The sequence below is a fragment of the Bos indicus genome, chromosome 15, assembly GCF_029378745.1.
Source record: "Bos indicus isolate NIAB-ARS_2022 breed Sahiwal x Tharparkar chromosome 15, NIAB-ARS_B.indTharparkar_mat_pri_1.0, whole genome shotgun sequence".
Taxonomy (NCBI): Eukaryota; Metazoa; Chordata; class Mammalia; order Artiodactyla; family Bovidae; genus Bos; species Bos indicus.
The window spans coordinates 22,314,746-22,327,739 of record NC_091774.1 but is presented as its reverse complement, the minus strand read 5'-3'; the positions used below and the strand labels follow the sequence as shown (position 1 = coordinate 22,327,739).

Below are 12,994 nucleotides of genomic sequence, written 5' to 3'. Positions count from 1 at the left end.
CAATTGTATTAAAACATCAGTTAAGAAGCTTCTAGTTGAAACAAATAGCTAAAGAATTTAAATAACTTGAAGACAGAGAAATAATAATAGCCATCCAAAATGAAATGCAGAGAGAAAGAGGAATTTTCTAAATTAGAATCGGTGAACAGCGGGAGGACTTTAAACAGCCCAATATATGCGTAATTGGAGTCTCTGAAGAAAAAGCCAGAAGAATAATGACTGAAAATTTAATGAATTTCATGAAAAATTAACATTCACAAATTTAAGAGGCAACAAACAGCAAACCTAAGAATCACGAAGAAAACCATACAAAGGCACATCATAATCAAACTGTTAAAAACAGTGATAAACAGAAAATCTTAGGAGCAGCCAGGGGAAAAGAGCACACTTTATATATGAGATACAAAGGAAAAAAATGACAGCAGACTTCTTGTCAGAAATAATGCAAAAGAGAAGACAGTGGGGCAACATCTTTAAAGCACTGAAGGAAAAAAGTCAGCCTAGAACTACATATCCAGTACAAGTGTCATTTAAAAACAGACAAAATAAGGATTATTTTAGATACACAAAAGCTGAAAGATTTCATCAACAGACCCGCTCTGTAAGAAATGCTAAATGAAGTCCTTCAGGCAGAAGAAAAATGATGCCAGATAAAAGTATGTATCCAAATAAAAGAATAAAGATGAGAAAACATGTATCCACATATGGGGATGTGTCAATGGTAAGTCCACTAGTAAATGTATGAGTTTTAAAAATAATGAAATCTCTTTAAAACATAATTAAATTTTTAAACAAAAACGACGACACTGCATTTTGTGTTTTATCAAACAGGTATAAATAAAATGTATGACAGGACAATAAAGGCAAGGAGGCATTGAACAGAAGTATATCATCAAGGACTTCTCTGGTGATTCAGTGATTAAGAACCTGCCTTGCAATGCAGGGGGTATGGGTTCGACCCCTGGGCCAACTAAGATGCCATGGGACAACTAAGTTTGCGTGCACAACTTCTGAGCCCACGCCCCCACATGACGCAATGAAGATCTCAGGTGCCGCAACAAAGACCTGACACAGCCAAATTAGTTAACTAATTAAAAAAAGAAGAAGTATATTATTTTAAGGTTCTCGCTAGTGGTAAAGAACCCACCTGCCAATGCAGGAGATGCAAGGGATGTGGGTTCAACCCCTGGATCGGGAAGATCTCCTGCAGGAGGAAATGGCAACCCACTCCAGTATTCTTGCCTGGAAAATCTCGTCAACACAGGAGCCTGACAGGCTACAGTCCATGAGGTTGCAAAGAGTTGGACAGGACTGAGTGACTGAGCATAGTAATATATACTATATGTTAAGCGGTGAATATTATTTGACGGTAGTCTCTAAGTTAAAGACTTACACATGAATGTTCACAGTGATTCATGTATAGTAGCCAAAAACTGAAGCCAACTGAAATGTCCATCCACATACAAATGGATAAGCAACCCGGGGTATACTTACAAAATTATACAACCTACAATAAAATGAAATGATACACTGATAAGTGCAACTAAATGGAGGGACCTTAAAATAATTATACTGAGAGAAAGCAGCCAGATGAAGAAAAGGTACAGACTACATGAGTACCTTTAAACTGCAGAAGAAATAATCTATAGTGACAGAAAACACATCAGTGCTTGCCTAGTGGTGAAGTGGGGCAAGAGAGATTACAAAGGGTTACGAAGAAACTTTGGGAAGTGATGGTTATCTTGATGGCGGTGATGGTTTCTTTCACACGTGTGTCTGAAAACTTATTAAACTGTTCACATTAAGTACACACAATTTATTGTATGTGAAGTCCTCAATAAAGCTATTTCAAAAACAATTTTGGACTTAGGTTAAAAAACCAAATATTTAGACTATTTAGGGTGTTCTTATTCCATAAAGGAACAATAAAATAGATGAAAGCTAGAACCAATAAAATAGTTATAATTTTAAGAGTTAGAATGGGTCATACAAACCAATTAATCAAATACTTTTTATTAAGAAATAAAGAAACTGTGAGTCCCAGAGAGGTTTAGTGACTTTCCAGAGACCTACAGCTAAAGCTAACAGCCACAACAGCAGGGACTGTTATTTAGGTCACCACTGTATCCCCTACACCTAGTACAATGTCTGAGACATAGTACAAGCTCAATAAATATTTGTTGACTTATCTTTTACCCGGTAAAGAAAGTAAAAAGGAAGATTAAAAGAATCTCCTTTGCAGTATGACTGAAAGTTTCCCTCAACTTTGATTTTCCAATCTCTTTAACACAGATGAGAGAATTAAGCAATAGCTTTAATATCATAAATACAAGAGAACAAATTATATTCCATATTTTTAGCTTACTGTATATTTTATTATAATACTTTAAAATTTCTAATTCACATTAGCAACTTTTAAGCAAGTAGGAGAATTAATAGAAAATACTCTATTCGAAAAGCTTACTGACATTTTTCAAATTAAAAGATTGAAAAAAATGTGCTTACCAAAAATTTCTCCATTTTTGGCATATTCTGTCACAAGGTACAACATGCTTTTGGTTTCCATTACCTATTGATAAGTAATTCCATATTAGTTTGACAGGAAAAGATTGCTATTTACTACAACATTCTGTGAAACCGTTGTTGTTTAGTCACTAAATCATGTTCAACTTTGCGACTCCATGAACTGTAGCTCGCCAGGCTACTCTGTCCATAGGATATTCCAGGCAAGAATAATGGAATGTGTTGCCATTTCCTTATCTAGGGGATCTTCCTGACCCACAGATTGAACCTGCGTCTCCTGCATTGGCAGGTGGATTCTTTACTACTGAGCCACCAGGGAAGCCCTCTATGGAATTACCTAAATTAAAACAACTAATAAAAGCATCAAGTTATAGACGATTCGGAAGCTGGTGATGTTTATAAGACTGACAATATCCTTATCCTAATACTTTTGTGAAAACTCTAGATTGTGCGTCTTCCAACGTGGTTTACAACCAGCAGCGGCAGCACTGCCCAGACGCCTGTTAGAAGCATAAACTCTCAGACCCCACGCCAGACCTACCGACACAGGTTTACACTTTCACCACACCTTCAGGTGACTATCATTCTCATTCAAGTTTGAAAAATACTGATACACATAATAGGAGTTTTGAAGAACAACTTTTTAACCTCCTCACTGACTTTTCTAGCTGTGTTATATGGTAGATTATGATTAAGAAACGAATAATAAAATAGAGCTGTTAATCTGACCTATAACCTAGCTAATCTGTCACAGTGTGGTAATCCTCTTACTACACTTTCACGTTTTTACAAAGTACTGTTATTTTAAAACATTGTTCAAAATCTTCTTCTACAGTTCCACTGCAATACATTTTTATTTACATTAGTTTTTCTAAATCTAGAAAGGAACATACATACTGGCACATGCTAGTAAATGTAATATTTAACTACTATCTACTGAAAGGCTAAAAACCAATTTTGCTCTAACATTCGGATTTAAGACTGTTCCTAAAACAGGCTAGAAAACTAAGGGCTACCTACAATCTGGGTCTAAACAAGTCAAACAGTAAATCAATGTAACTGATTACTGGAGTTCAAATAAACACAGAATTATCGTGTGAATCATGGCAGCTTTTGGTTTGTTTGCTTTGTTTATTAATTGAAGTATAGTTGAAGAATCACAGTAGTTTTAACCTCAGTTTGGGCTATGGTTCATCAGACTTCTAAGCATGTGATTAGTTTATTACAAGCATCCTCTTTAGGGAAAAAAAAAACAGCTTAAAGGGAGAAGTACTCTGATATAAATTTGATTTAAGAGGCCCTCTGCAGTTTAGAACCTTAGGAATTGTTTTGAGTGGCACATACACCATAGTCTCTCATTCTCAGCTAACGGAAATGCTCTCCAACAGTTTCCACAAGGTTTAAACTCAAAATCTCTCTCAATAAAGCCAAATATGTATATGTATGTATGTGTACATGTAAATGTACACACACACACATATGTAGATGTATTTATGAATATATACATGCAGAGACACAAACTGTATACTTGCGCCATTTTATAAATACATACATTATAAAATGAACACAAGAAGATAAATAGAAAAGATAAACAGAATTGGAGCTTCTAATTTTTTTTTACTATACCCCGAGGGACACTTGTGCTAACCAATCTGAGTGCACAGAGTAGTGTTCTGGGCTTCCCAGGTGGCGCTAGTGGTAAAGCACACACCTGCCAATGCAGGAGACGTAAGAAACGTGGGTTCGATCCCTGGGTCTGAAAGATCTCCTGGAGGAGGGCATGGCAACCCACTCCGGTATTCTTGCCTGGAGAATCCCATGGACAGGGGAGTCTGGTGGGCTACAGCCCACAGGGTCACACAGAGTTGGACATGACTGAAGTGCCTTAGCACGCATGCATGCAAAAGTGTGCTGGCTCTAGCTCACGGAGGGAGAAAACGGCTCTTTTAAACCAATTTCTGCAGTGCAAAAATACTCCTACCAGCACTGATTCTGAGCTATCAGCATGTTAACTGACTCACAAAACTTCTGAAAATTTGACAATCAGCTCCCACAGCAAGTATAGGCTGAGCACAGCACATCTCTAAGGTCACACACTGCACTTTGGAGAGCAAAGTTATAGACTAGCAAGCACACTATAATATTTTAGCTTAAAAATAGTTTTCTAATATAAAAATTCTAAATATTAATAGAAATATAAAACATTTTGTATTACATTACCATTCTTAAGCATAAATTACTCTTTAGAAATCTGAGAAAAATCTTCCTTTTAAAAAGCATGGCTTACACTTGAAACTCATGCAGTTTATTTTACAAAAATTATACCTTAATAAGGTTAATTTTTTTTAAACGAAGGATTTGCTTTACCTGATAAAAGAACCCTCTTTCAAATAAAGACTTGACTTTAGGTATTATAATGTATGTCACTAAAGTAATAGTCTATTTTAGCCTTTGTAGTTTATATAATATAAACAGCATTATTTTTTAAATAAGCAAAACTGTTGTATCCATTAAACCACCCACCGCCAAAACCCAGCAGGCTTAAGCAGATTATCATAAATGCACAACTACAAACTTTGAAAGTAAATAACTTACAGTCTGAGAGACAACTGAAAATTAAGCTGGGAGTAGTTTTTATTTCCTAATTTTTAAATATAGAGAAATGGAAACATTCATATTAATAAAAGCATATAATTATCTTTTTAGAGACTGAAAAAACTAACATAAAAGAGAAAAATGATGATGTAAAATAGAGTTCTGAATGTGAGAAGCATGGAGAAGTATAAAGTTAAGTCATACCTGATAAAGTTTGATTATGTGAGGGTGGTCTAACAGTTTCATTATTTTTACTTCTCGGTAGATTTTCTCAAGGTTCACTTCATCCAGCTGAGATTTATCTATTATTTTTATCGCCACCTGCATCCCAGACACAAATAAATACAATTAGTATAAAAAGGTTAACATTTTCCAGTTATAAATTTTTAAAATAAATGACATCTAAGACTCTACCAGTAGGTAGGTCCCCATGACAATGATGATAAGTAGTTTAAATTCAATGCTCATTCATGCATCTTACTGTCTCAAACATCTGCCATGTATAAGGCGCTGTGGCAGATTTTGCTTGGGAGTGTTTTTAATGTGGTATGATGAATAACCCTTTAAAGCTTTATTTTAATGTGTTATGAAAAATAATAACCCTTTAAAGTTTTACTTTAATAAAACATAATTCTCTTTTTGTACAACAGTTAACTCCTTACTCCATTTAAAAACTGAGGAAATAAAATCTCAGCAATTTCAACAAGTCGTCATCTCATTGCAAAGTACCTATAAACAAATCATCAACCAAATAGAAGATAGTTTCTATGATAACTGAAATTCAATTTGTCTAGAAAAGCAAATGACAGGTTCCAAAGCATACAGACTTTTCTGGAAAAAAAAAAAAAAAAAAAACACCTAAGTATAAATAATTAAAATCCAACTACTTGAAAAATGCCAATTGGATTAAATTTTGTTTTAAAAATCAAGTGCAAAACTTCAAATGTTAGTAATTATATGAAATTTTTACTTAAAGGAATCTGATTTTCAAAAAACATGGCCTCTTCCTTTCATAGCTACACAGAATAATTTGAAGGAGATGCATCTGAAGGTGAATAACTAGGCAGTCATAAAACAACAACTGTGCAATTTTTTTCATGGAACTAAAAATAACTATTTTTTTTTAAATTTCAGTAGGCATTTAGTTAGGAAATAAGTCATTCTGACTTAAATAAAACTTTCAGATAACTGGGAACCACCCAAACTTAATTATAGTAAGTTCTGAAGAAATTCTGAAATGTACTTCACATTCTACCCAAAAGTATTCTGAACATAATTCAGGTTTTATGTTGTTGTTTCAGGATAATTTTAGTATCAATTCTTGCATTTCTGGCTTCCCAGGTAGCACTAGTGGTAAAGAACCTGCCTGCCAAGGCAAGAGACATAAGAGCTGTGGGTTCAATCCCTGGGTCAGGAAGATTCCCTGGAGGAGGGTACGGCAACCCACTCCAGTATTCTTGCCTGCCGAATCCCAAGGACAGAGAAACTCGGTGGACTACAGTCCAGAGAATCACACAGAGTTGCACACGACTCAAGTGACACAGCACAACAATCATTTTACTGCCATAACAGTTAGAGCTCCTAAAAAGTAACCAAGATAATTGGACTCAATTTGTCAATTCACTGATTTGAATTCACCAGGCTGATTCCTTGGTGGCTCATACAGTAAAGTGTCTGCCCACAAGGCAGGAGACCCAGGTTCAATTCCTGGGTCAGGAAGATCTCCTGGAGAACGAAATAGCAACCCACTCCAGTATTCTTGCCTGGAAAATCCCATGGACAGAGGAGCGTGGTAGGCTACAGTCCATGGGATTGCAAAGAGTCAGACGTGAAGGAGCAACTTCACTTTCACTTACAGTTTTGTCAACTCACTTAATTCCCTTCAGTTCAGTTCAGTCGCTCAGTCGTGTCCGACTCTTTGCGACCCCATGAATCGCAGCACGCCAGGCCTCCCTGTCCATCACCAACTCCTGGAGTTTACCCAAACTCATGTCCATCGAGTCAGTGATGCCATCCAGCCATCTCATCCTGTCATCCCCTTCTCCTCCTGCCCCAAATCCCTCCCAGCATCAGAGTCTTTTCCAATGAGCCAACTCTTCGAATCAGGTGGCCAAAGTATTGGAGTTTCAGCTTTAGCATCAGTCCTTCCAAAGAACACCCAGGACTGATCTCCTTTAGAATGGACTGGTTGGATCTCCTTGCAGTCCAAGGGACTCTCAAGAGTCTTCTCCAACACCACAGTTCAAAAGCATCAATTCTTCAGCCCTCAGCCTTCTTCACAGTCCAACTCTCACATCCATACATGACTACTGGAAAAACCATAGCCTTTTCTAGATGGACCTTTGTTAGCAAAGTAATGTCTCTGATTTTGAATATGCTATCTAGGTTGGTCATAACTTTCCTTCCAAGGAGTAAGCGTCTTTTAATTTCATGGCTGCAATAACCATCTGCAGTGATTTTGGAGCCCAGAAAAATAAAGTCAGCCACTGTTTCCACTGTTTCCCCATCTATTTGCCATGAAGTGATGGGACCAGATGCCATAATCTTCGTTTTCTGAATGCTGAGCTTTAAGCCAACTTTTTCACTCTCCTCTTTCACTTTTATCAAGAGGCTTTTTAGTTCCTCTTCACTTTCTGCCATAAGGGTGGTGTCATTTACATATCTGAGTTTATTGGTATTTCTCCTGGCAATCTTGATTCCAGCTTGTGCTTCTTCCAGCCCAGCGTTTCTCATGATGTACTCTGCATATAAGTTAAATAAGCAGGGTGACAATATACAGCCCTGACGTACTCCTTTTCCTATTTGGAACCAGTCTGTTGTTCCATGTCCAGTTCTAACTGTTGCTTCCTGACCTGCATATAGGTTTCTCAAGAGGCAGGTCAGGTGGTCTGGTATTCCCATCTCTTGAAGAATTTTCCACACTTTATTGTGATCCACACAGTCAAAGGCTTTGGCATAGTCAATAAAGCAGAAATAGATGTTTTTCTGGAACTCTCTTGCTTTTTCCATGATCCAGTGGATGTTGGCAATTTGATCTCTGGTTCATCTGCCTTTTCTAAAACCAGCTTGAACATCTGGAAGTTCATGGTTCATGTATTGCTGAAGCCTGGCTTGGAGAATTTTGAGCATTACTTTACTAGTGTGTGAGACGAATGCAATTGTACGGTAGTTTGAGCATTCTTTGGCATTTCCTTTCTTTGGGATTGGAATGAAAACTGACCTTTTCCAGTCCTGTGGCCACTGCTGAGTTTTCCAAATTTGCTGGCATATTGAGTGCAGCACTTTCACAGCATCATCTTCCAGGATTTGAAATAGCTCAACTGGAATTCCATCACCTCAACTAGCTTTGTTCGTAGTGATGCTTTCTAAGGCCCAGTTGACTTCACATTCCAGGATGTCTGGCCCTAGGTGAGTGATCACACCATCGTGATTATCTTGGTTTTTAATTCCCTTAGACTCCTGTTAATACAATTAATTCTTTCTTCTTCCCTTACAGCTCTCTGTCCTGTGCTGTTAAAGTCCTACTGTAAGGTTTATTTCTTACCGTTCTCTATTTCTATTTTGCTGTCCATAGCTTGTTGCTTAATTTGAATTAACTGTAACTCATAGAACTCAAGCTTCCCATGGGAAGTCAGATTACTAAATATAATGGGTAAAATTAAATTTATTGCCTAAGAAGAAAGGCGGTAGCTCCTTCTTTCTTTTACTGAAAAGGCAGTAAAGTTTGCAGATTTTGTGGTAGTTTCATTATGTTTGGCGGGGAAGGCAATGGCACCCCACTCCAGTACTCTTGCCCGGAAAATCCCATGGATGGAGGAGCCTAGTAGGCTGCAGTCCATGGGGTCGGGAAGAGTGGGACACGACTGAGCAACTTCACTTTCACTTTTCACTTCCATGCTTTGGAGAAGGAAATGGCAACCCACTCCAATGTTCTTGCCTGGAGAATCCCAGGGAGAGCGGAGCCTGGTGGGCTGCCGTCTGCGGGGTCGCACAGAGTTGGACACGACTGAAGCAACTTAGCAGCAGCAGCAGCATTATGTTTGGTGGTATTTTATTTATTCCCATGATCAAAATATTCTAGAAAGTAAGACTGCTAGATGAGTGACTGATTAAAACTGTACTTACTATTAGGAACATTATTGGGCCACCTCAAATCTAAATCTTTAAGGTGACCCCCTTCACCTAATTAAGAGTATGACAGAATACAGTATTATCAGTTATTCAGGGTAACTTTGGGTAAAAGCTGGCAGATAAAAGGGTAAGTGTATATTTTAATATCCTCAATATTCCTTAGGAAGGTAAGATGGAGGTTTACAGATGCATATTTTGAAGAAAATTTCTTGCCCTACAATTTTTGGAGTGCATCTAGAGATCAGTAGTCCTTCCCAAACAAAAAGCTTTTATAATGAAATGGGTCATAAATATCTACTAAATAGAAAAAGAATAATAAATAGAAAGGAATCATGTTTTAAAAAATTTTAGCATGATTACTGTCATTAAGAAATTTATTCTATATAACATCTTGAGTATCATATTTAATGTTCAAGAAAAAGTTTAAATACTAAATAACAATTAAAGTTAGGTATTACCGAAAAGATATCTCCTCTTTGACACTCTTTTGGAATCTTAAGAAATAAGATAAATTTTATTTCATTTATTTCTCAATTTTTAGAAGTAAATGTAACAAGCAGTACACTGATGAATTGATGAAACTGAGGTTGAAAAGATCATTACAGAATCCACAAAGGTCTTAAAGCTCAAGTGAATTAATGGGGGAAAAAAGTCACAGGCCTTCTAACTTCAAGTTCCATCTTTTCACCATTCATTGAACATATTAGTCACACATTTATTGAGCACCTGCTGTATGCCTGGAATTAGGCCTAGGATACAAAAATGAACAAGATCTGATTCCTACCTTCAAAGAACTTAATAGGTCTATGAGAAAAGGGGGAAGACATTTTGGAAAACAAATTTTATCAACAAACAAACAAAAAACCTGCATTTGGGGATTTCCCCAATGTTGTATGCAATTCCGAATTTACGAAAGAGTTGTGTTCCACTAGTTCATTTTAAAGGTAGCTATGAACTTAGATTTCTGGGAACTTCCTCTCTGCATCCCTTCTCTACTTAGTTCCAAACATAGTACCAAGGACAAAATCTGCATGGTCACAACAAAGTCATGCATGGAACTCTAAAAATCAATGTATCTTTTCTTTGTTGTTGCTCATCTAAATTGGGCCTTCCCCAGTGGCTCAGCAGTAAAGAATCTGCCTGCAATGCAGGAGACACAGATTCGATCCTTGGGTCAGGAAGATCCCCTGAAGAAAGAAATGGCAACCACTCCAGTATTCTTTGGAAAAGAACCCAATGCTGGGGAAGACTGAGGGCAGGAGAAGGAGGCGACAGAAGATGAGATGTTTGGATGGCATCATCAACTCAATGGACATGAGTTTGAGCAAACTCTGGGAGATAGTGAAGGACAGGGAAGCTTGATATGCTGCAGTTCATGGGGTCACAAAGAGTAGGACACGACTGAGGAGCCTGGTGGGCTATAGAACATGGGGTCGCATAGAGCTGGACATGACTGAGCACCTGAGCACTAATTCCTAATTATGCATACAATATCTTTTTTAAAAAAAACTTCAATGAATTTATACAGCGATAAAAAAATTGGGGGAATACAAAAGGAAAGTTTTCTATATAACTCGGGAAACAAGGATAATTACTATCAACTAAATCTCATGTAAAGCAGCAATACTGGATATTCAATCTCATAAACAGGAAAATGTATATATACCTAACATAATGTGACATGTCAACTAAATCTCAAAAAATATTTTTCACTTGTTCATAAAGATGAAAAAGTGAGCACCCTTGTGAGCTGAAGTTCAATGAGATGGCTATATATATACACACATATGTATTGCTAGTAGGAATATAAAATTGATTATAATTTTTCTGGAAGGTAATCTGGCAGTCTTTACCAAGAACCTTAAAAATCATCCATCCCACTTGGAAATTATTTGCCGGAAATAATCTGAAATGATGATCAAGATTTATGTGTCAATATATTCAAAAGTATTTTTTATAATGTAAAAAACAGAAAACAATAATTGGGAAATCATTACATGACTTATGGTATATTATGACTATCACATGACTTAAAATAGTTCCTTTTAACAATATGAAGAATGATGAGACTAAAATATTAAGTAAAAAAATGAGAGTATCAGTGCAGTTTCAACACAAAGTATACATAGAAAAAGAGCAATAAAAACTAGATATAAATATGATGAAAATATTATAAGTGGGTGAAAAATCATGATTTTATTTTCCTAATTTACTTTTCAGTGCAATTTTTCTTCAATGAGCATGAAAAATTTCTTCAATGAGCATGAATTACTTTTCTAACTAGAAAAAATGAAAAGTGAAATAGTTAAATTTATTATACAGACTAACTTCTCCATCTGTGAAATATTGGTCATTTTCATTTTCTTGTTTTCTAAGTTCTCTATAAATGGCTATATTATTTAATAAGATTTAAATCTTAATTATGAATAAAAGTGTTTCCAACAAGATTAAGTTAAAAAAACATGTAAAAGTAACAACTATGTAAAATATAAATTTGCAAGAAGACAAAGGATTAAATATAAGATCAGAAATGAAATGGTGTTCAGCTGATGAATAAAAGGGATTTTTTTCATTTTTCAAAATGTAATTTAATGGTAAGAGTTTGCTTTCTGATACTTTTAAAAAATTATTTCACTTCTCATAAAAGATATATTAATTTCTTGCACTTAAAGAAACCACACACAAAACTGGTTTTGGGGGACTTTACAAAGAAGTTATACAATGAAGTTATTCTTCTAATGAAAAATCAGAAGGCATTAGTAAATGTTTGCTGTCTCAGGTAACATCTGCTTCAGTGTTATTTACTACTAATACATTAATTATACATTGTCCTTCTGAAATACCAAGTAGCAAAATCCTTACCATATAGTGAGACCTTTGAAATTAAAACATAAACACACTTTTCAAGCTCACACATCAAATCACAGGTAGAATCTGAATATACTAGCCTATGATTTGATTTAATAGTGACTGTGATTGAGTGGTCTACAACGAAACGGTTTCTGAAAAAAGTAAACTGCTAACTGCTAAGTTGCTTCAGTAAAAGTCAGTAGCAAATGGAGTTCTCCAGTTACCCTTTTAGAATAAATAAATTTAACTTTTTTCCCAATTTAAAATTTGACTTGTAATAAACATACACTCCTTGACCCAAGAATTCCACTGCTATGGGATTATTCTAAGGAAATAATCAGATAGATGCACAAAGATGTATATAACATGATTATTCCCTGAAATACTATTTTAGAAAGAGAAACAGCAAGAGAGAAATGATCTAAATGTTCAATAACAGGAATTTATTAAAATAAAATATAGATGGTCAAATTCAAAGATACTACTTAACCATGCTTTAGACATTTTTCTGTAACCTTGGGGAAATGTTAACAAACATACTAAGTAAAACACACAGATTTTATGTATAGGTGACATCAATTTTATTACATACATATAAAATATGTGTGAACAGCTAAGAGGATAGGAACCAAATATTAAGTGGCTGTCTCTTGGTCTGGATGGTGGAATTAAAATAAGAATGTTTTTATTTTCTTCTTCAAGTTTTTCAACAATGTCTACAAAGAACATACATATATTTGTAACTGGGGAAAAACACACAAATACTATGTTTACTTTGAAAAAGAAAAAACAAATTTTAGCATCAATTTTCAGTTTAATTCACCCAAGATTCATCTCTTAACCTGTTTAAAGTATTTTTAAAATGAAAAGTTTCTGATGAAATTCCCCAATGTAA

General features: G+C 35.6%; 1 protein-coding gene across 4 annotated transcripts in view; it reads right to left on the bottom strand.

Moving 5' to 3' along the window:
* SIK2 (salt inducible kinase 2) overlaps positions 1-12,994 on the bottom strand; it is a 129,987-nt gene that overhangs the window by 111,038 nt on the left and 5,955 nt on the right. For all 4 annotated transcript variants that reach the window (XR_011570818.1, XM_019974770.2, XM_070803392.1 and 1 more), the window contains exons 2-3: positions 5,323-5,439; positions 2,506-2,569 (exon numbers count right to left, since the gene is read on the bottom strand). Coding sequence is in view for 3 of the 4 variants with exons in the window: in XM_019974770.2 (XP_019830329.2) it covers positions 2,506-2,569; positions 5,323-5,439 (181 nt within the window). In the remaining variant the exon portion in view is untranslated. The remainder of the gene's footprint in view (positions 1-2,505; positions 2,570-5,322; positions 5,440-12,994) is intronic.